Raw genomic sequence first — 25311 nt, forward strand, 5'->3', positions numbered from 1 at the left:
TACAGGACCGCAATATCTTCTCTCTTCTCGTCACGTGAGTAAGGTGAGGTGGTAAAGTTGCAAATATTGAAAGACGTTCAGACAGAGTTATTATCGTCGTTATCTTTAATCTCTAGATACGTAGGTTCTTTGAAAACTCAAGGGAGACCCACCTTTTTCTTGATTTTTATATCGGACGTAAAATCAAAGTTGCACGTGGAGATAGAGATGTCAATATCATAATCTAATGTTGGAATTGAAGAAAAACTGCTTTTTGAGATTTTCTTACACATGTGTCCTGTATAAAGTTCACAGAAATGAACTTGTAGACGAATAAAGACACTATTTTTATCACACACTTCTGAGAGCGAGAAAACACGAGGAAGCCACTTGACGTTGAAATGAGTTCAAAGTCTTAGGCGACAGCGATGAGACCAACCCGAAGATAAGAAGATAAGACAATCAAAGGTTTTTACTCGCTTCCTAGTCATAAATAACTCATAAACAACCTTCCATCTTCCGAGAAGCAGGTCTGTCACTTCAACCCTCAACACCCCACCTCGTCCCGTCGGCCTCTATACCCCTATCCCCCCAAAAAATAACGACCAAAATAATCTTCTCAACTTCCATATGTCGCTCACGTGCGCTCGAGGTCAGGAGATGCGATGACAAAAAGGAATGGGATGTTAAAGGATTAAACAGCGCCCAGAAAGACGATAATAAGCATCCTAATTACGAATTCCAGTTGCCCATCTGCTTGCACCTTCAAGCACAAAGAAACAACTACAAAAGTATATATGTATATATATATGTGAGGTCATGCGTCTTTTGATATGCAAGTCATTGACTACAGCTCGTAACTTGTTGCTTGCAAGGTAAATGTTGAAGAGAACAAATAGAAACCATGAGGATGTGAATAGTGAATACTAACATTATTGGCTGAAGATCTGGAGACGCTGATTCATTCAAGTGTTTATAGGAGTGATTGTTGTGAACCTTGGTAGGATGAGAGAAGATGTGAGCAAAAGAATGGATGAAGCAAACAAGCTATGGTAGATTCACCTCAACCGTGCATCTGATGAATAGGCCCGTCCCTTACGACCCTCCTGATTGGCTGTTGATAAACCAATCACAGAGCTGGAAACTCTGTCTCTCAACAGAGTTCGCATAGGCAGGATGTATGTTCTACCTCTCCTGGGGGATACTTCCTCCTGATTGGCTGTTGATAAGCCAATCACAGGGCTGGAAACTCTCAGTCTCTCCCAAGAGTTCACACAGGCAGGATCTATGTTCCACCTCTCCTGAGGGATACTTTTGAAAGACGTATCCCTCAGGAGAGGTGGAACATACATCCTGCCTATATGAACGCTTGAGAGAGACTATAAGTTTCCAGCCCTGTGATTGGCTTATCAACAGCCAATCAGGAGAGTCGTAAGGTACGGGCTCAGACATCAGATGCATGGTTGATGTGAATCTATTATAGTATGGGGGATTTGAGATACTTGAAGGGGAAGGAAGTGTTAATGAAAGATGAAGAAATAAAAAAGTTTCATCGGCGCAGTTGAGTTTTCTGTACAGCATATAATTAAGGCCACCGAAAATATACCTATCATTTGGTGGTTTCGGTATAATGCTGTGTGAGCCACGGCCCAGGAAACTTTTACCGTGGCCCAGTGGTGGCCTGTGATTAAATTCCCTGAAGCATGATTATGGCTAACTTTAACCTTAAATAAAATAAAAACTACTGAGGCTAGAGGGCTGCAACTTAGTATGTTTGATGATTTTGGTGTGGATGATCAACATACCAATTGGCAGCCTCTAAAATTTAATGTATATTTAGATAATAAGGAGTGTCAAAATGTAAGGAGAGGAGAAAAGATGAATTTCTGCTTTGAAATGGTTTAGTCATAAAGAGAGATTGCAGGATAATAATCAAGTGAAAACAAGGGGTGATCTGACCTCAAGCTTACTTGATCGCGTGCAAGATTTTTCCCGCATGCATAAGTTGTAAATATTATATTCCTAAGTTGTGCTAAAATCTGCGGTCAACTAGAGCGTTGTTTCACCAACGAAAATTATAATAAATACGCTATATTTTTTTTATAAATAATTTTGCTGTGCTGTTTGCCATTCACATGATTTATTTTTTACATTTTCATTCTAATGAATAAAGCAGAAATCTCCTATCCTAAAATTCCTGTATCTTTAGGCTCCTCCAAAGACCTCCCCCCCCCCCCCCCCCCCCCCCACACACACACACACAAAAACATCAGCAACAAAGTAGTTTGCAGGCTAACTCCCCGAGTAAGAGGGAATTTATAATCCAGAAATGTTGGCGAAACATGAGGAGAGGTATTGGAATCACAGGACCCTAACGTTCAAGAAGCGGTAAAGTGAAAGGAAAATGAAGGTGAATAACTTTTCTCTGGCTTATGTTTTTCTTAATTTTTCATTTACATCAAGGGTGCAATGGACCCCAGTAACGCCTCAGTGTTGGCCTGCCACCTAGGTGGCCGCGAGTTCGATTCCAGGGCATTTCCACTGAGGGGTTAGAGATGTGTATTTCTGGTGATAGAAGTTTACTCTCGACGTGGTTCGGAAGTCACGTAAAGCCGTTGGTCCCGTCGTTGATTAACCGCTGGTTCCAAGTAGCGTTAAAACACCAAACAAACAAACAAACAAATAAGCAATGGACCCCAGCCTGGAGTCTATGGTTGCACGTCTGTGTTCCACTAGCCTTATATACGAGGACTCTTTCAAGATGGCTTTTTATAAAGACTTATAGAAATTAGTTGACCTTGAACCAAGAGGCGGAACGGAAGTGGTGTTCGACAAATCATAACAAACACCCCCTCCCCCACCCCCCGCCATCTTGTGTTTGTTACTCTGCGCAAATAATGTGTCTTTGCTCCAGCCGCTGGAGCGAATTCTCTCTCTCTCTCTCTCTCTCTCTCTCTCTCTCTCTCTCTCCTCCTCCTCCTCCTCCTCCTCCTCCTCCTCCTCCTCCTCCTCCTCTCTCTCTCTCAGAATGTAAATTGTCTTTCTTTCTATTTTCTTTGGTTTTTCTTCCATAAAGATTCACACCCTGATCTCAGTGACATGCGAATGTTATTGCTGTTATTTTTCTTTTCTACTTTTGTTGATATAGTGGTGTTTATTCATACAAATCTTAAAACGTAAAATGTCTTTCGCTTTATTATTCTTTGGTTTTCCTTCATTAAAGAATTCATCCATTAATCTAACAGAGATGTTATAACAAAGTCAAACATCCTAATTTCTTTTAAGAAGCCCTCTTGCCAGTATTCGATCCGTCAAGAGAGCTGATTTCGTTTTATTATATTATTTATAGTTTTCTCAAATCTTCGTCCTAGTTATCGCTGCTGGTTTTTGATAAGTGCTCCTTGATTTTTCGCTTGAAGGTCTCCCAAGTGTTTTTTCATTCAGTTAATGGAACACTTTATTAGATAATTGAGGTTCCTTTATTTAGGCTTCTTGAAAGTCGAAGATCTGTGTTGCATCATGGGGTACCCCATGAAAAAAATAAAAAAAAATCTATATGCTCTGAAATACCGATTTAAACCGGCGCCAACCTGTAGAGCTACTTGGAAGAGGAGAGCAGCAGCAGTGGGTCACAATGAGACCCGAGAACCGCCGGAGTTGTAAGTGGGCTGGCTTTTTGCGCCCTGGAGGCGAGCGAGGTTCTGTTTCGTTGGTCGTACCTGGCTGCGGCAGGCATATACACTGCAGCAGGAGGAGGCCATGATGACCACACGTACCCCCTTCATCAATTTGCCTCATCCGCCCCTGTAAATGCGCCGATCTCTCTCTCTCTCTCTCTCTCTCTCTTCTCTCTCTCTCTCTCATCTACTCGTTACGCACCCGCGTGGTAGATGAGCTTGGAAATGGGAACTCTGTTTGTTTGTTTTTTCGTCATGTTGTTGATGTATCTACATCAACAATACGACTTTGTGTCCTGATAACGATGGCATGAGGCAAAGGATGTGTGTGTGCGTGTGTGTGTCCTGTCCCACATATACCGAATAACCTCCGAAAAAGCTTTAAAATAATCTACGTAATCGCATTAGCCAGTGATAGAAGACCCCCCCCCCCCCTTCACGCCCCTCCTTCATGTAAACGAAAGGAATCATAGTACTTCAGGAAGATAAAAGCTATATTGCAGTCAGCAGTACAAAAACGATTTTGCACCGAACCAGACAAATAACCCGGTCCAAGCCCCAAATAACGATGTACTCAGCTGCGTGATCAGGCACTGCTGGTCTCACGACCGGTGATATTGAGAGTCGCTCGGTCCAGCCAACGCTTGGTTGGGTTACCACCAATGCCTATCAGACACCCGTTTGTACATAATTTTTAGTACAAGTTACAGCGTATTTTATCAACATTTTGAGAGCTGTATTTAGTCACAGTGTTAAAATAGATTCTAGGTATTATGGAGTGACATTTCAGGTTGATAGAATGGGAGCCTTTAGGCACTGTGTGTGCAGACTACTTAAGATTTATTATTATTATTATTATTATTATTATTATTATTATTATTATTATTATTATTATTATTATTATTATTATTAAAGAGATTGGCAGAATTAAAAGAGTTGATTTTAATATATGGTTTTTTCTATTTTTCTTACAATCCGCTTCTCAGGCTCAGCGGATTGTAAGAAAAATAAAAAAAACTATAAAATCAACTCGCTTAATTCTGCCATTCTCTTTAACAGTATTTGCCTAAAAGAGGGTCTTCTACAAGATTATTATTATTATTATTATTATTATTATTCATTATTATTACCATCCCTTAAAGGGCGAAGAGATAAAATTTCTACGAGTGCGTATTTGGTAAAGTATAAGTTTCACAAAAAAAAAAAAAAAATGCAGATTATTATCAGCATTAGCGGAAATGACACGTCGCTTCTCACTTTTTCTATATTTATTGTTATTATCCCAGTGAGCAGATGCTGACCAGACCACACTGGTTTACTACACAAACAGAAAAGTAAATAAAAAAGCTACATATGCCCTTTAATATCCAATTCGCTCTACCTCGGAAGCGATATATTTTCATATAGCTTAACCGAAGGGGAGTTGTGTTTTTTTTTTTTTTCAAAGTAAGTTCGTCGTCTCGTGGGATCAAAACTACGAAAGAACAAGAACTCATGACTGCAGCGATGCCCCTTTAACCGCACGACCATCAAGGGATGTGAAAAAATTCATTCAATATATATAATATATATATATATATTATATATATATATATATATATATATATATATATATATATACAAAAAAAATACTTTCTGAAATGCTTTTTTCGACTAATTCTATAGAAGTCTGGTCAACGGTAATCAATATCTTATTAAGTTGTCTAATTTAAAGAAGCGTGATATGTTAAATATGCCCCTGTATTTAACAGTAATTTATCATATTACAACAATAATTTTATATTTAAATAATTTATTATATTAGGACAATAATTTATTATTGTCCTAATATAATAAATTATTTAAATATAAAATATTAATTTTATATTTAAAAAAATTAAATAATTTATTATATTATGACAAAATATATTTGTTATTTATGAATAGAAACTAAAAGTAACCGAAGCCCATTGTATCTCCGAATCTCGATCGGTTCCATTGAAGTATGGTTCCTTCCTGGAACCAACTCGGAGAACAATTCCTGGAGCTAACCTGCTTGACAATGTAAGGGAGGATAGGACCCACTCAGCGCTTCTCCTCCTTTAGTGAAGACCTCCTCCTTCTCCTATTAACAAAATTTCGTTTCTCCTTTTGAAGACAAATTTCTTTTTTTACGTTCAACTAAATTTTTATTTCAATTTTGTTTTCTTTCAAAGGATGTTTTGTATTCTGGAATGTTTCGTTTTTTCGTTTCTCTATTTGAAAAATGTCTTTGTTCATTCAGCGATAAATGTTCGTTCGTTTGTATGTTTGTTTGTTTATTTGTTTATTTGTTTTGAAAATTTCTTTCTTCATTTGATAAATATTTTCTTGATTATTTTTCTTTGAAAATTTCTCTCTTCATTTGATAAATATTCTTTCGATTTTTTAAATGTCTTTCTTCATTTGATTAATATTTTCTTTTTCTTTGAAAATTTCTTTCTTCGTTTGATAAATATTTTCTTGATTTTTTTTTTGAAAATTTCTTTCTTCATTTGATAAATGTTTTATTGATTTTCTAAAAATTTCTTTCTTCATTTGAGAAATATTTTCTTGGGTTTTTAACAATGAAGGCATTTTTCTTTCTTGTTTGAAAACCCGTTAAAAGTTTTTCCTTCCTTACTTTCTTTTAACAGAAACTACTTTGATTTAGGGAAAAATCGATCTTCATTCGATGGCTATTTTCACTGGCACCATTCGTACAAGTGTAGATTATTCACAAAATACGCCGAACTATACTTGGTTTTTTTCCATCTGTCCATCCGCCTGTGGTGTTTTAGCATGGTAACACTGCGTCCCGGGCTTTAAATAGTTACGTTAAGTGTGAGTTTTAGGTAAATAAAAGGATATCTGGGTGTACATATGCAACTGAAAAGTGTTTTAATAATTTATTGTATGCGAATTACACCGTTAACATTCGAAATAGGATATTATTTAAAGCAGTGTTACCATGCGCAAACAGCACAGCCGGATGGACAGATGAAAAAAAAACAGAGTATAGTTTCGGTAAACTTGAAAAGTGACCTTTTTTGTAAGCGATCATTTTTAGTTTTTGACATTAAATAAAGGAACTTAGCAATTATGACTTAAATCTCATATGGTATCGAGTAATGTCATGGATGACCATTTTCTTTGTAACGCCAATTTGATATGGATCAACGATCATATCTGTTTGTTGTTTTGTCACCTAACTGTCTGGTTAAGCGCCTGTGAACCATTATTGCTTCAGTTATTCCTTTGGCGACCCTTGAAATAAAATCAACTTCACCAAACATAATGTTAAGTTAATGTCCTCTAAGCATCAAGTTAATGTCTTCTAAACCTCAAGTTAATGTCATTTAAGCCTCAAGTTAATGTCTTTTAAGCTTCAAGTTAATGAAGTCTCAAGTTAATGTCTTTTAAACCTCAAGTTTAATGGCCTCTAAGTCTCAAGTTAATGTCATTTAAGCCCCAAGTTAATGTCTTTTAAGCTTCAAGTTAATGAAGTCTCAAGTCTTCTAAACCTCAATTTAATGTCTTCTAAACCTCAAGTGAATGTCATTTAAACCTCAAGTTTAATGTCCTCTAAGTCTCAAGTTAATGAAATCTCAAGTCCTCTAAACCTCAAGTTAATGTCTTCTAAGTCTCAAGTTAATGTCATTTGAGCCTCAAGTTAATGTCTTTTAAGCTTCAAGTTAATGAAGTCTCAAGTTATTCCTTCTAAACCTCAGGTTAGTGTCCTCTAAGTCTCAAGTTAATGTCATTTAAGCCCCAAGTTTAATATCTTTTAAGCTTCAAGTTAATGAAGTCTCAAGTCTTCTAAACCTCAATTTAATGTCTTCTAAGTCTCAAGTTAATGTCTTTTAAACCTCAAGTTTAATGTCCTCTAAGTCTCAAGTTAATGTCTTTTAAGCCCCAAGTTAATGTCTTTTAAGCTTCAAGTTAATGAAGTCTCAAGTCTTCTAAACCTCAAGTCAATCTCCTCGTCTCCTTGTAGGAATGTTGCTTGTTCCCAAGCGAAGGAGGACACAAAGTCTAGTTTTTTTTTTTATTTCGCTGGCTACTTGCTTTACATTGGTGTTGATTGCAACCGATTGTCATTCATCCACTGACCTGTGCTACTGACTGGTACAGTGCACGTATCCTGTCTTTCAGGATGTTAGCTGATGTCATCGCTCATCTTGGGTTTATGGCTTCTGTGGTTAGTTTTCATTGGTGTTACCTGCAGTATGTTGTTACTTTCATAATCTGATTTCCGTACTTCACAGTTTGTAAACAAGAGATAAGAGACTTTTGAGAAGTCATGGACAATTTTTAAGGAGAGAAGTGTATACTATATATTTTCACAAGCATTATAAATATTCCCTAGCCTAATACAAACATTAAAGTTACATTTATTTCTAATATTAAAATGTATTTTATTGCATTATTATTATTATTTTTATTATTATTATTATATTATTATTATTATTATCATTATTATTATTATTATTAATATTGTTGTTGTTGTTGTTGTTGTTGTTAAGAAATTCACAGTTTCGTGAAAACAAATTGTTAAAAAATATACACAATTATATATTAAAAATATATTTCTGTGTAAAAATATAGAACAAAGACTTTCGAACAGCTGAACGGTGTTCCTCATCAGTGTAACGTTTTAAACGTTACACTGATGAGGAACACCGTTCAGCTGTTCGAAAGTCTTTGTTCTATATTTTTACACAGAAATATATTTTTAATATATAATTGTGGATATTTTTTAACCATTATTATATTACATCTGGAGTCACCACGAAAGTTAACTACCTTCAGATGAGCGTTCACCTTCCCAATTGCAGTATTTACAAATAATTGTATATACCGTTTTGTGTGCCGCAAGAATCCCTCTCAACTTAATGACCAGCGTTTGATCCCCGAACTGGACGAGGAGGGAGTTGTATGCTCGCTTCCCCAAATTGATGAATTATGCACCTGATTATTAGTGAGGTGAGAGAAGAGGTGGGGGGTGGGGTGTGGTAACACGCGTGAGGGATACTAGTACTTCGTCAGAATGCATACCATCACGTAAATGATTTAATAGGAGGTCCTTGAGAAGTTCATTCTTAGCCAACTTGGATGAAACTGTTCATAAGGCATTCTCTCTCCTCTCTCGCTCTCCTCTCTCTCTCTCTCTCTCTTTTTGTTTGCTTATGATATAAAATCTGTTTATACTTTGACATCCCTCTCTCTCTCTCTCTCTCTCTCTGTCTCTCTCTCTCTCTCTCTCTCTCTCTCTCTCAGGGACAGCGTAAATATTTGACCTCGCCTACCCTCAAACCAACCAAGACGTTTATCATAGCGAGGCTCTCTTAGTAAAAGAATCAGAAGACACGCTAATTGCCTCGAAACGAACTAGTGATCATCGAAGTTCGCCACTCCGTATTTTCATCACCACAAGCATTTCTTTCCCCAGAAGTGAATACCCCTCCGTTTCAACCCCCCCCCCCCCCCACACTCCGGAGAAAAGAAAAGACACCCTCCCCAGGGTGTCTGCCAACTTACGCACACCTTGCATCCTTGAAGGAGTTCTACACCACCAGTCCCTCTCCTCATGAGTCTCCTTCACCACCATCTCCAGTTGCATGTAACCTATCCCCCCCCCCTTTTTTTTATATATATATATCAGTCTACCCCACCTCTTTTCCTTCCTGCCCCCTTGCAAATGCCGCAAGTCCTGGTTTCCCCCAATAAATATAATTTATGTCAGCATTTTGGAGTAGGCGCTTCTCGTTGGTTTGATATGAGAAGGCATTAAAAAAAAAGTGACGTCGCTCTGTATACATCACCCAGAATTATGTCTATAATATCACCCAGCTTATGATATACCAAATATCACCCAGCTTATGAAACCATATCACCCTCAGGATGCATCAATGGCAGGAAATCATATGCTTGCTAAACCCGAAATATTATTAAAGCAAAAATCCTCATGCTGACAAAACAACAGCGTTGCTTCACTCCCTCTCACCAAGTTTCCAGTCTGATTCCACTTCTGCCCCTAAAGCGCCTCAGTGGCGTGGTTGGTATGGTGTTGGCGTTCCACCTCGGTGGTCGCGGGTTCGATTCTCGGTCATTCCATTGAGGAGCGAGAGAGGTGTATTTCTGGTGATAGAAGTTCACTCTCGACGTGGTTTGGAAGTCACGTCAAGCCGTTGGTCCCGTTGCTGAATAACCACTGGTTCCATGCAACGTAAAAACACCATACAAACAAACAAAACAAACATTCTGTCCAACAATCCCACCTCAGCTACCTTCAACAGATCCTTTACCCACAACTAAATTATACACGAACTATTAAAGATTTTATGATGATTATTATTATTATGGACCTCTTAGAACATTATATATATACTCTCGTGATAGAGAGTTTTTCCCAACAAATAATAATGATAATAATAAACGGTATGGGCTGAGTCATGAAGATACTTCTCTATACTCTTTGATTCAATCAATTACTACTAAACGAGTTATTGAGTAAACAAAAGTCTGGCAGACGGGAAAGCAGTCAGAGGAACAGGCAGGTGTCCGCTACATCACCCGACCGCTATTTTGGGGAAAAATAAGAAACTTGCTGTATTGCAAAGTAGGAAAACTGATCGACTTTGAATATCTATAAATGGTAAGGCGGTGTCTTTCTTTCCTATTTACCTGACTCCATCTCTTTTTTTTTTTTTTTTTAAGGGGTTTAGTCCAGGGGTTCCCAACCTTTTTGTTCTTCTGTACCTCTTGGGCATTTTTATAGATTCCTGTGTACCCCTAAAAGTTGAGGGTGAAAAAGAAAAACAATGAAATTGGCATTGCGATATAATTTTATTATTAAATCTGTTGTGTACTAGAGTGAAGCCTTGCTTGCAAAAAAAATGTGTATATATAATATATTATATATATATATATATATATATATATAGATATATATATATATCGAACTACAAATGTCCTTTAATATCTAATTCGCTCTACCCCCTCGGAATTAATATATTTTCATATATGCTTAACCGAGGGAATTTATTTAAGCGATAATAGAATTGGCAATCGACAGGCGCTTCACTGCCAGTCCTAGAATTGAGAGGTCGCTGGTTCGCGCCTGTCGATCGCCAATTCTATTATCGCTTAATAAATTCCCCCTCGGTAAAGCATATATGAAAATATATTAATTCCGAGGTAGAGCGAATTAGATATTAAAGGACATTTGTAGTTCGATATATGTATATGAATCACGGTAATGTGATAGACTTATATATAATATATATATATATATATATATATATATATATATATGTATATATATATATCTATATATATATATATATATATAAATATTATATATAATAATAATATATATATAATATATATTATATATATATATATATATGGACACGACACTGCATTCTCAATGCAGATTACATCATGTATTGCTCAGCACTGGTTGTTCTCTCAGATCCAATGTACCCCCTGGAGAGTACAAATGTACCGCTGGGGGTACATGTACCCCAGGTTGGGAACCCCTGCTGTAGTCCAACACTTTTTCTTTAGGGTCAGGTTGAGGTAAGGAATAGCAGAGCTGAATTTCCCGTACTAACTTAAACAAGGCGTGATCCGGCCTCCAGCTTACTTTGGGGCACGTGCTAAAATCTGCGGTCAAACAGAACGTTGTTTCACCAACGAAAATTAAAGTAAATTACGCTATATTTTATTAGAATTAACTGTTCTGTACTGTTCAGCATGCACATGATTTATTTTTGACATTTTCATTGTAATAAATAAGTAATAAATATCCTATACTAAAATTCCTGTATCTTTAACTCAACGCGAAACACCTTGTTTCTGCCCCCAACAACAACAACAACAACAACATTAAGAACAAGAACAACAACAACTTAGTAGATTGTAGGCTTACTCCTCGAGAAAGCGAAAATGTGAATTCTGATAAGTGTGCAGCAGCTGCATCGAATTTTGATGCATGCAGCTGAATTTACAGCTACATTGAATTTTCATAAGTGTGCAGCTGCACTGGATTTTTTTTTTTTTTTTTTTTTTTTTTTTTTTTTTTTTTTTTTTACGTGCGCAGCTTCACTGGATTCTCAATTCTGAATTAGATGAGTGTGCAGCTGCATCGAATTCTGACAAGTGTGCAGCTGCATCGAATTTTTATAAGTTTGCAGGTTCACTAAATTTTTATACGTGTGCAGCTGCATTGAATATTTGTAAGTGCAGCTTCACTCAATTTTGATATATGCAGCCGATTGATTCTGACAAGTGTACAGCTGGGCTGAATTCTGACAAGTGTGTAGCTGCATTGAATTTTGATATGTGTGCAGCTGCACTGAATTCTGACAGGTGTGAAGCTGCACTGAATTTTGACAGGTGTGAAGCTGCACTGAATTCTGACAAGTGTGAAACTGCATTGAATTCTGTCACGTGTGCAACTGAAGTGAATTTTGATACATGTGCAGATACACGGAATTTTGATATTTTGTGCAGCAAATATCAAAGTGTGGAGTTACGTGTTATAACACGAGGAATAAGAAAATGGTGGGGGGGGGGGGGGGGGGAGAGGGATTCGAAGAGTTCCAGCCAGGTGAGGACGTACACACGAACGAACGAGCCAATGGGAGAGGAAGTTGCTCTCCCCACGGAGCCATTACCTCGCCTTTTGCAGCTAGGGCAAGGATCATGTGTCGTCCTGTCATCAGCAGCAGGACGATTCTCTCTCTCTCTCTCTCTCTCTCTCTCTCTCTCTCTCTCTCCTTCCTACGTACAATATAAAATAGCTATAACTTTCTCGTTTATTCGTGATGCCGAGACAAGTGGTTTTTTTTCTCTCTCTCTCTCCCTCTTACAGACAGTAAAAAAAGATCTATAACTTTCTAGTTTATATTCTTGATATTGAGACAAGCGGTTCTCTCTCTCTCTCTCTCTCTCTCTCTCTCTCTCTCTTTCATCCTTGATGTTGAAACAAGAAAGTAAAATTTTGTTCGTTTAGTAGCAACGCATTACAATAGAGAAGAGAATAGAAAAGGAGAGAGAGAGAGAGAGGAGAGAGAGAGAGAGAGAGAGGTGAAGGACTCATCTCTGACTGGGTTGTAACATTTAACTTGAAGGTTTCTTGTTTGAGCAGTCATGCTACTCTCTCCCGTAATAACGCCACAGAACAATGATTTATCAACAACGCCAGGTGCTTTGGAAATTGGATTACCATTATTAAAGCTATTATTAATATTAATATATTTCAGTAGATGAAACCTATTCACATTGAACAAGCACACCAAAGAGGCCATTGGCTTGAAGTTCAAGCTTCCAAAGAATGTTGGTTTCAGCCTCTCCGCCGCAGACCCCATACTGCAGCTGTAACTGATCATGATACAGGGCCAGTGATTTTTCACCGCCCTGGGGCCACGCGAACACGCGACATCTGACTGGTATACCAAGACACTAAGCACTATACGAGCGGACCAGTGAATAGACCTACGAAAAATAAATAAAAATAAAAAGTTCGTATTCTAAAAGCTGTGAAATCATTTTTCACCGTCATTTTTTATGACGAAGCAATAAACGGCTCAATTGAGAAAAACATTTGTCCATATACAAAATATATTTCACGCCACCTTTTGAAAATGAATACACCTAAATTGATAGCTCGGGTTTATTTATCTATGTCATCAGATAATCCTTGTCCGTCACCCATACAAGCACTGGCTAGACCCAATGACGTTTAACTCTTATTCGGACGAACAGAGTAATAGCCATCGATAGGAAACCTACCAATTTGCTCGATTTATAATAGCACGCAGAACGCGATTAGCAGCAAGATCACATGTCCCGCTGTTAGACGGACTCCTAAAACTATTCATATTTCCTCTCTCTCTCTCTCTCTCTCCTCTCTCTCTCTCTCTCTCTCTCTCTCTCTCTCTCTAGAGGCACAGTGCAAGTTAATACAGGCAAGAAATAAAATATACGTATTAACCAATCATCCAGTCACCATGACAATATGTTTGTAAATAACATGCTAAAGAATTACAGCTTCTGTCATATTGTTAGAAACTTTTCTCTCTCTCTCTCTCTCTCTACTCTCTCTCTCTCTCTCTCTCTATATATATAATATATTATATCTATATATATATATATATATATATATATATATATATATAGATATATATATATATACTATATATATATATATATATATATATATATTCCTCTCTCTCTCTCTCTCTCTCTCTCTCTCTATCTCTCTCTCTCTCTCTCTCTCTCTCTGCAGAGCGCGGGGGTAGAGTGTTGCTGAGGGACACGGGCGGACAGGATGGTAATTTTCGGTCAAGGTTGACCCCACCCCACCCCAACCCCCCCTCCCCCCCCTCCCTATCCGTAGACGCGGGCCCAGGTCCCCAGAGGCTCCCATCCTGCTGATATAGGATATCGGCCGATTCAATATCCTTGGTTATCCCCATCCCAGGGCGGTCTTTCTGGAATAATTGACAGAAGGGAGGCCGTAGCAATTAGGGAATGACAGCGGCCTACTTTATTGAATTATATCATCACACATGAGAGAGAGAGAGAGAGAGAGATGTGTTTGTACCTTTCTGAAGGATATGCCGGCTAACGACGAAAAACAGTAGAGAGAGAGAGAGAGAGAGAGTTACAAGGAGTTACAAGGATTAGGATGTCTCAAAGACTTGTTAGTCCATCCGAGGAGACATGGTGTGTTAGAGAGAGAAGCATCGTTATTTATAGCACAGCCTGGTTTTATACCATGGGTCAGGGAGAGAGAGAGAGAGAGAGAGAGAGAGAGAGAGAGAGAGAGAGAGAGCTGTGCACCTATTGGAAGGATATGCTGGCTAATGAAAAGCACAGACAGAGAGAGAGAGAGGGGGGGGGGCATTTCTAATTTTAGCACTGACTGGTTTTACACCCTGGGGCCAGGGGGGGGGGGGACAGAGAGGGAAAGGGGGTGGGGAAGAATGCACCTATTTGGGGGGGAGGATGGAGGATGACACCTCCAGAAGAAGATCAAAATAAATCACAAGATTAATTCTAACCACTTATCTACCACATTCTTGACCTGTGCCTACTATAGGTCATCTGTTCAGAGACGAACTGAATCAAAGAGTAAAGAGAAGTATCTTCTGGCGTTCATTACCATTATTATTATTATTATTATTATTATTATTATTATTATTATTATTATTTATTGGGAAAAATCTCTCTATCACGAGAGTATATATATTGTTCTAAGGGGTCTCACATATAATAATAATAATAATAATAATAATAATAATAATAATAATCCTAGAAACGGCACACATAGTAAGGAAAGTGATGGACTCCTAAGGAGGCAGGATGCAACCCGGAACCCCACACTATAAATACCACCCAGTCGAATTGGAGGACTGTGATAGAGCAAAAAAAAAAAAAAAATAATAATAATAATAATAATAATAATAAAGACAATAATGATAGTTCGTGTATAATTTAAGAACACTTTACAAAGCTTTCGAACCCAATGAAGGGTTCGAAAACTTTGTAAAGTGTTTTTAAATTATACACGAACTGTTAACATATTTTTTTTATTATTGTGGACGCCTTAGAACATTATTATTATTATTATTATTATTATTATTATTATTATTATTATTATTATTATTATTATTATTATTATTCAAATGATGATCCCTTTTCATATAGAGCAAGCCCTCAAGGACCATTGACGTGAAATTCAAGCTGCCAGAGAATATGATACTCATTCGAAAGAAATCAGAGATGGTAATGGAAAACACACAAAGAGCAGATATGTTAATAAAATAAAAACATAAATTAACAAAAAAAGTAAATAAAAATGTCAAGTATTAAAATGCAAGTTGAATTGTATCAAGGATAGTAATCCCTTGCATCTTCGCTACTAAACATAAGATTGGATGAGTTCTAAGGTATCTCCTTTTCACTTCGTGGTTTTCAATTGTCGCTTTCTCAGACGACAACTTCAGCCGCTGGAAATAAGGAAGGGGCGCCGCTCCCATTTTCCCCCCTTGTCTCTGCTCCAGTGAGCGAGGCTGGCAAATCCAGTATTCTCTTAGCTTAAGAAGGAAACTTTCCCTCTTCAACCTGACAAGATTCTCGCCTTCTTGTTCAGGTCTGTTCCTTGAAGAAATATTTTGTCCGAGTTTGCCGAGACGATCGCTCTCGACAAAATTGCTGTTTGACAGTTTTCGCTTTTTTTTATTTATTTATTTTTTTTTGTCGGCTGGTATTGTGTCACTATTTTCCGTATTCTTTTTGTTTTCTATGCCAAAACTTTACTCCTTTAAACTTAGGCGAATAATTTTGTCCTGAGTTCGTGTGTGGGAGAGAGAGAGAGAGAGAGAGAGAGAGAGAGAGAGAGAGAGAGAGAGAGAGATTTATACACCAAAGGTCCGCCTTGGACAATAATAGCGTTATTCTATGATGGGAAATAGTATCAGTTTACTCTCTCTCTCTCTCTCTCTCTCTCTCTCTCTCTCTCTCTCTCTCTCTCTTTCGTAGCAGCACTAGGATGGATTCTCTGACTTAATACCAGTATCTCAGTGTCTTTAAGGTATGTGAAAGCAGATGAGAGGTTTACTATTAGTTACTGAATAAGATTGTCTACATTTTCATGTTATCTCTTTACTCCTGAGTTTTTAGTCAGTTGATGTTTGTATTAATTCTGAAAATAATTCATCAGGGAGAAGAACGCCTCGGTGGCGAGGTCGGTATGGTCTTGGCCTGCCACCTCGTTGGCCGCGAGTTCGATTCTCGGGCATTCCACTGAGGGGTTAGAGATGTGTATTTCTGGTGATAGAAGTCCACTCTCGACGTGGTTCAGAAGTCACGTAAAGCCGTTGGTCCCGTTGCTGAGTAACCACTGGTTCCATGCAATGTGAGAACACCATACAGGCAAATACAATCAGGGAGAAGTTCTTGATAGAAGCTTTAGTATTCTCAAATTTGAACAGAAGCAGCCAACTACTTATTTATACTTTGCAGATCTGGGATTGCCAGTGAGCGTGATAGTTCAATTGAGGCAAAAATCAGTTTTATTACTTACAAAGAAAGAGAGAGAGAGAGAGAGAGAGAGAGAGAGAGACCAACGATTCTGTACCTTGCTCACATAACCAGTATGTTGGCTACGAATATTTGCTGCAAACTGTGAGCATTAAGTGTATAAAATCTTGAATAATATTACTGCTAAGTGTGAAAAATTTCAATTGCAACAACATATCCTCATGTAGAACCATCAACACCTTTCATTATTCATGAAAAAGTTTTTCATTTGCCTTTTTCCCTTGCCTTTTTTACGTTTGAAATTCTCAATGCCCTTTGTGGATTGTACTTTTGTTATAAGAGCTAATTCTGTACATTACGGATGTTTCCCCCAGCAGCCCTTCATTGATATAAAATAAAAACAATTAAAAAAAAATCACAAAATATGTATGTATCTTGCTACCGGGCCATTTTTATATCTTACTGCCGGAACTTCAATGTTACTTGAAATGAATACAGACCTCAAGAACTTGGTTGTGCCATGCATGTCAAAAGGGGAACGTTCTGCTTGCATGGGCACAGCCGCACCACAAGGAAATGCCAGCTTAATTAGGGTGTCTGTAGTTCATGTCAGACTCAGGGTCGAGGAGAGACACCGACCCGAGCGAAGCAAAACAAAATTGGTGGAAGTTACTTAGTTGATAGAAATTTCGAACGAAATTGTCTTGGCAACCAGTTCAGCGATGGAGAACTGTCAACGCATCTGGTCGAGTCGATTTTCTGTCTGAACTCTCTCATCATCAGCTGCGCGTGTTAACTTTTTGCGTGGGAGTGTAAAGATGGCCGACAATGTGGCCCTCAAGGTTCAGCGGCATATATACCAGTTTTGACACTTGTTAATGAAGTCAGTATATTGATTAGTTGCTCAATAAACTTTACATTTGATGTATACTTCAGAATCGATCTCAAAAGTGGGCAATCACGACTTGTAATATTGACCGTGACTGTGGTGCATTTCATTTCGTCCTGTCATGTATGTGTGTGTGTGTGTACGTGTACGTGTATGTGTGTGTTTGTGTGTGTGTAGGTGTAAACCGTTTATATTTCAAGATGTCTAAGATATAAGTTATCACTCCGCTCCGCATGCAGACTTTAATAAGTATCAATCTCCGTGATTGATAAGCATTATACTTATCTTACTTTTCATTACTCCCCCTTTCCTTTGAGTCTACTTTTCATTACTCCCCCTTTCCTTTGAGTCTTTATTTCTGCTTCGTATTTTGGCCTTTGGGCCTCATTTTGACCAAATGTTACTAGCCTTGAGACTCCCGAGGTCTGTGGGAAGTTTTATTTTCTGTTGAAGGGAGCTAATATATCTACACTCTTGCATTTATTACTTGTCAACCATTTTTTGCCACATCTCAACATTTTTCTCGAAACGTTTGATTCTGAGCTTCATTTCCAGACTTTTTTTTTTTATTTCTGGTTCTAGGAAGCTGTGGCTCCATTCTTATCACTGACCCATATTGATCCCAATCGATGGATTCGTTTTCAATTGATTATAATCCGTTTTGTTGAAATCCTCTGCCTTTTTTTTGTTAGATGATTTTGTGTAATTGTTGAGTCTTTTCGTTTGATGGGTGCTTCGATATCTTCCATAGCGTTTTTCTCCCTTTCAATGTAGATAATGTTTTTAGGTTTTATTTTGGAATCGCCTAAATTTTATCATATTCAATCCAGACGAGAAAATAATCGAAATGGAAGTCTGGTTACACCTAAATAATCGAAATGGAAGTCTGGTTACACCTACTATACGTAGTACACGCACATATTTATATGTGCGTGTGCGTGCGTTGTCTACCTTTGCTATCGAGAGTTGATGTCGATTCTACCGCGTAGTACATTCCTGAATCTGTATCGAAATGAAAATGGCATAGGTTCGAATTCTGGCCGGTACTACAATTCCCTTTTGGGTGTAAGTTATTCCCAAGGCGAGAGTAGATTCGATACCATGGAGGAATTGTGGCTTCAGATATTTATATATATATATATATATATATATATATATATATATATATATATATATGTGTGTGTGTGTGCGTGTGTATGTGTGTGTATCACAAACGAGCAGACCATTACCGGGTATCTGGAACTTGAAATATGAAAGTATTCAAAAGTCACGTGTACGTATGTACGTGTATATGTATGTGTATGTATATGTGAGAGAGAGAGAGAGAGAGAGAGAGAGAGACGCGGGTGGTTGTTTGATGTACATTTCAAGAACATGAGTACATTCGTATGTATGCTGCTGCTATGCTCACACACAATGTTTTTGTTCGTGTCACATACGACGCATAAGAATTGCCCCCATTATAAGTAATTACAGAGACGCCCCACGGTGTGCTTTATTCACTTGCCCGACCTTAACCACTTGCTTGCAGTGTTTATATGTTAGCTTTTGTGTGTATTGTCCCATGCGCCTTATGTTGTTGCATTTGGTCAGTGTTAACCCCTAAGTAAATTCGCTTTAAAAAAAAATTCTGACACATTTTTAAACCTGAAACTGAGGGGGGACTGGAATCCTATTACGTGATGTTGAGGAAAACGGAGAAAGTTTGTGGTGGTCGCGGAAAGTTCAGATTGAGTTGGTGAATATACGCACATTCTCTCTCTCTCTCTCTCTCTCTCTCTCTCTCTCTCTCTCTGTGTAAAGATGTGGGAGAGAATCTTTCTCCATCGAGATCATAATTACGCTGAAAAACTCGAGCCCTATTCATTAGGAAGTTTGTAAAATTCGACGGTATATCTTCCTGTAATCTAACCCCACTTCGGATTTTGCCCGATTATCCGTAATTTGATTGATGTGGGAGCCGTTAACCCCCATACCCCCATACCCCCTTTAAAAGGTCTCGTAAGGGTTGTGCATTTTATCTCCCTCTAGTTCTGAGGATGCCGTTGTGTTTAAGCTCTGCCATGCTTTGAAAAAGAGTGGTATCAGTAACAGGGTTTGGAATCTATATCGGAATGAAGGAAAATCCTTCAGAGGAATGGTTGCATGAATAGTTGTTTCTTATTAAAAAGGTTCAAGGCGGTAGAAGTGATGATAGTAAGAGCTCGGTAAGAAGAGAGAGAGTTTTGGGAATGTGTTTTGGTTGAGGAAGTGTGATAAATGACAGGAGAGTTGCTAGGGGCATAGGGCAGTGACAAGTATAAGTTTTTGACTCTCCTTCTCCTCCTTTCTCCGAACGCTTAGAATTATACACTTTCCACCAACTTATATATAACATATACATGTATATTATATATTATTATGCATTTGCAGTAAGCGTAAAGCAAACTTGTTAATGTCTACACGTAAAGACACGTATTTATTTATTTATCTGTTTATTTTGGTAAAGACACCAGTTTACTTATTTATCTATTTATTTTGGTAAAGATGCCGATTTATTTATTTTGGTGATTTATCGATTTATTTATTTTGGTGATTTATCGATTTATTTTAGTAAAGACGCCGATTTATTTATATATCTATTTATTTTGGTGAAGACACCGATTTACTTATTTATCTATTTATTTTGGTAAAAACACTGATTTATTTGTCTATCTATTTATTTTGGTAAAGACACCGATTTATTTCTCATTTATTTTAAACACCGATTTACTTTATTTATCTATTTATTTTGGTAAAGTCACCGATTTATTTATTTCTCTATTTATTTTGGTAAAGACACCGATTTATTTATTTATCTATTTATTTTGGTAAAGACACCGATTTATTTATTTATCTATTTATTTTGGTAAAGACACCGATTTACTTATTTATCTATTTATTTTGGTAAAAACTGATTTATTTATCTATCTATTTATTTTGGTAGACACCGATTTATTTATTTATCTATTTATTATGGTAAAGACACCGATTTATTTATTTCTCTATTTATTGTGGTGAAGACACCGATTTATTTATTTATCTTTTTATTTTGGTAAAGACATTTATTTATTTATCTTTTGTGGTAAAGACATTTATTTATTTATCTATTTATTTTGATGAAGACGCTGATTTATTTATTTATCTTTATTTTGGTGAAGACACCGATTTACTTATTTATCCATTTATTTTGGCAAAGAGACCGAATTATTTATCTTTTTTTTTTTTTTTTTTTGGTAAAGACACCGATTTACCTATTTATCTATTTATTTTGGTAAAGACACTGATGTATTTTTTTATTTATTTTGGTAAAAACACTGATTTATTTATTTATCTATTTATTTTGGTAAAAACTGATTTATTTATCTATTTATTTTGGTAAAGACACCAATTTACTTATTTCTCTCTTTATTTTGATGTAGACACTGATTTACTTATTCCTCTCTTTATTTTGGATAAAGCCACCGAATTATTTATTTATCTATTTATTTTGGTGAAGACACTGATTTATTTATTTATCTATTTGTTTTGTAGAAACACTGATTTATTTATTTATCTATTTGGTTTGGTAAAAACACTGATGTATTTATGTCTATTTATTTTGGTAAATACACCGATTTATTTATGTATCTATTTATTTTGGTAAAGACACCAATTTACTTATTTCTCTCTTTATTTTGGTGAAGACACCGATTTACTTATTCCTCTATTTATTTTGGCAGGTGTGAACGAGAACAGAACGAACAGTCGAGAAAACATACGCAGCTCCTGAGGAAACTGGTCATCCCTGATTCTGTGCCATCAGCGCCGTCTTCTTCGCTCTTCTTCTTCTTCTTCTTCTTCTTCTTCTTCTTCTTCGGGGATCATTTGGAGCTCAGTTGCGTGACAGCAAAACCTTAAAAGTGGACGCTCAAGATGGGGTCCATGCTAAGCATGGTTTACGTCTGGTGGAGCGGGTCTTCAAAGGTAAGAGCAATTGACAGAAAGTCTCTCTCTCTCTCTCTCTCTCTCTCTCTCTTAGGGTTTGGGCTTTTGGGTTCTTGAACTTAGTTTCGGTTAGAACAATAAGTATAAAGCTTTTTAGGCGGGTTCATGAGCTTAGCTTTGGTGAGAACAATAAATCACTCACTCACTCAGTCCACTTGAAAGCTTTTTAGGGATGTTCTTGAATTTACTTTCGGTAAGGACAATAAGTATAAAGCTTTTTAGGGGGATAGTTTTGGTAAGAACTATAAATAGAAAGCTTTCAAGGGATGTTCTTGAACTTACTTTCGGTATGGACAATCAGTATAAAGCTTTTTAGGGGATAGCTTTGGTAAGAACTATGGGTGTAAAGCTTTTTAGGGGGTTCATGAACTTAGTTTTGTTAACAACAATCGATAGAAAGCTTTTTAGGGGGTTCATGAACTTAGTTTCGGTAAGAACTATTAAGTATAAAGCTTTTTAGGTTTTTTAAAACTTAGTTTTAGTAAGAACAATCAATAGAAAGCTTTTTAATAGGGGGTTTCCATGAACTTAGTTTCGGTTAAGAACTATCAGGTATAAAGCTTTTTAGGTTTTTAAAACTTAAAGTTTTTAGTTTTAAGGAACAATCATAGAAGCTTTTTAAGGGGTTTCTTGAACTTAACTTTCGTAAGGGCAATAAATTTTGGTAAGAAACTATAAATCAAACGCGTTTTAGGGCGTTCTTTGAAGCTTAGTATTTCGGTAAGAACAATCAATAGAAAGCTTTTTAGGGGCTTTTTGAACTTACTTTCAGTTAGAACAATCAATAGAAAGCTTTTTAGGGAAATCATGAACTTAGTTTCGGCAAATCTTCAGCCGAGTATATTTTCTCTCTGTCTCTCTCTCCATAACCTAACTTAACCTAATCTATAGGTATAACGTAAACCTGAACAACCCCATAATCTAACCTAACTTGACCTGACCTAACTTAACCCGACCTATCACAAAAAAAAAAGACGATTGTAACTTTACGATATTCAACCCCTAATGTCAAGCGTACAAGTAACATCTTAATTTTTTCGTTTGTTCAAAATGCCGTCAAAAGTTAAGGATACCAAATTTGTTTAGTAGCTGTTTAAATTAACGGTGCTTTTATTTTCAGTCTGTTAGAGCTAAGTGAAACGTGTAAAACGTATTTATTAGTGTATATTTATTTTTAATACTAAGTCGTAGGCTGCTCTAAATCGTGAGATGTGTTTTAATTTTCGAAGAAACTGATGTGCTTGAAGAACAGTTTGTATACAGAGATGAAAAAGAAGTAACGTTTACAATCGTGCATTTAATATAGCGTAACATTATGTATTTTTTTTTATTAAAACCCCTTTGAGCATTAGCAAATAAATCCTTTTTTGCACTTAGACTTAATATGTTTGAGTATGTACAATATGTTACAGGCAGATAACGAAACCAGGCATTTGACGAACTGCCTGAAATTTCAGGCAGATAGCGAAATGCACTTAGGGACATGTGATCGTCCCAGGAGCTATAGTAGATTCACATCAACCGTGCATCTGATGTCTAGGCCAGTCCCTTACGACGCTCCTGATTGGCTGTTGATAAGCCAATCACAGGGCTGGAAACTCTCAGTCTCCCTCGAGAGTTCACATAGGCAGAATGTGTGTTCCACCTCTCCTGAGTTGATGTCCCTCAAGAGAGGTGGAACATAGATCCTACCTATGTGAACTCTCGAGAGAGAGACTGAGAGTTTCCAGTCCTGTGATTGGCTTATCAACAGCCAATCAGGAGCGTCGTAAGGGACTGGCCTAGACATCAAATGCACGGTTGATGTGAATCTACTATAGCTCCTAGGACGATCACATGTCCCTAAAATCCTGTCGCTATCTGCCTGAAATTTCAGCCAGTTCGCTAAATGCCAGTAACATATAGCATGCTGTATATGGATAGACTTGCGAATAAAATTGAGATCACACCAAATTGCACCTGTAAAGACGTATAGGAGAAACCCGCACTGGTACAATCAAGCACACTTTATGCACAAAGCAAAGGAAGGAGCTTCCGTTGTGACTCGAGAAAAGCAGCCTATACTTCAGAGGAGTAAATATGTGTGTATTCACAGATTCGTTTAATTCAGGTTGGAGCAAGTGCTTTAACAGAGTACGGTGAGCTGGGAGCGGACGCCGACATGCCAAATGAAACGACAGGTCTCACTCTAAGGCACCGAACGGCCATGATAAGGACCTGGGACCTGGTCAGACCGGACATGCAGACTCATGGCATCAACTTCTTCATCAAGTGAGTATTATAACCCCCCCCAAAAAAAAAAAAAAAAAAAAAATAATAATAATAATTTGTTTTGTATTATTGTCTTTTATTACCCTCGAAACTGAACATAATTGATCATCTGATTCATATATCAGGCCTGTACCGAGGGAGGGGATGGGGAGGAGGGTCGTCCGACCCCCGACCCCCACTATTTCTGGAAGTCCATATTTTCAAGTATTTCATCTTCTATATACCTATATATGCAATGACATTTATAGAACCACAATTTCTGGAAGTCCATATTTTCAAGTATTTCATCTTCTATTTACCTTAATATAATGCAAATTAAGAAATTTTATATGAAAAAAGCCCGGTCCAGTTTTGGGAAAAACGACCCCCCACCCCCTTAAAAACACTCTGGGTACGGGCCTGTATATTTCGAATTTGTAACTGTGGTTGTATACTTTGTCTAGTAATAAATGGCTGATTTTAAATTGTTTTTATGTGGTTCGTCTTCAGCGTGGAAAGACACTAAAACCCTGTCTGGTAATAAGTGGATCATTTAGAATTGGCAGAAATATTTTTATGCAGTTCCTCTTCTCTCGTAAAATCACCAAAAACCCAACTGCACACTGAAAAAAGGAGCATAACGTTCCGAAACTGCATGTGGATTGATTAAACACGTGTCCTCCCATTTTTGGTTTGTTTTTCGAGTCTGGCGCTGTCTTAATCACACATTGAACCAAAACTGTTGTGTGTCCCCAGGTTGTTCAGAGAGGAGCCTGTCATTCAGAGCAGATTCAAAGGTTTTCAGAATAAAACTGAGGAGCAGCTCAGAACGAACCGACGGTTAGCCGCTCATGCATCGACAGTAAGTTCTGTGGACAGTGTTCTGTGTAGCAAGCTTTTTTTTTTTAACATTAGAATCTGTGAGCCTTCAGAAATTATTGTAGATTCACATGAACCGTGCATTTGATGTCTAGGCCAGTCCCTTGCGACGCTCCTGATTGGCTATTGATAAGCCAATCATGGGGCTGGACACTCTCAGTCTCTGTCGAGATTTCACGTAGGCAGGATGTGTGTCCCACCTCTCCTGGAAGAAGGTATACCTCAAGAGAGGTGGAACATAGCTACTACCCATGTGAACTCTCGAGAGAGAGTGAGTGTTTCCAGCCCTGTGATTGGCTTATCAACAGCCAATCAGGAGCGTCGTAAGGACTGGCCTAGACATCAGATGCACGGTTAATGAGAATCTACTATAGTAAAAGTGTTATGTGTTCTTTGATGAAAATTCATGCCAAGTTCAGATTAGATTTTTGAAGTTTCAAAAATTCAAATGAGGATATATTACATTGCTACCCTAGTACAGTTTTCCTTGCATTTGAATGATTTACTTACATTCTTATCTAGTTATTTATTTATTAATTGATTTTTCCATTTTTTAATAGGTGACCTCTTTTTTTCTGT

The 25311-nt window shown here is 37.4% G+C and overlaps 1 protein-coding gene across 2 annotated transcripts in view; it reads left to right on the forward strand.

Moving 5' to 3' along the window:
- Positions 1 to 25311, forward strand: part of LOC135216168 (globin-like) — a 140698-nt gene that overhangs the window by 109323 nt on the left and 6064 nt on the right. For both annotated transcript variants that reach the window (XM_064251291.1, XM_064251289.1), the window contains exons 2-4: positions 21339 to 21582; positions 23714 to 23874; positions 24610 to 24715. In XM_064251291.1, coding sequence (XP_064107361.1) covers positions 21532 to 21582; positions 23714 to 23874; positions 24610 to 24715 — 318 coding nt within the window. In that variant the 5' untranslated portion in view covers positions 21339 to 21531. The remainder of the gene's footprint in view (positions 1 to 21338; positions 21583 to 23713; positions 23875 to 24609; positions 24716 to 25311) is intronic.

This window comes from Macrobrachium nipponense, chromosome 6 (assembly GCF_015104395.2).
Source record: "Macrobrachium nipponense isolate FS-2020 chromosome 6, ASM1510439v2, whole genome shotgun sequence".
In the NCBI taxonomy this organism is placed as follows: Eukaryota; Metazoa; Arthropoda; class Malacostraca; order Decapoda; family Palaemonidae; genus Macrobrachium; species Macrobrachium nipponense.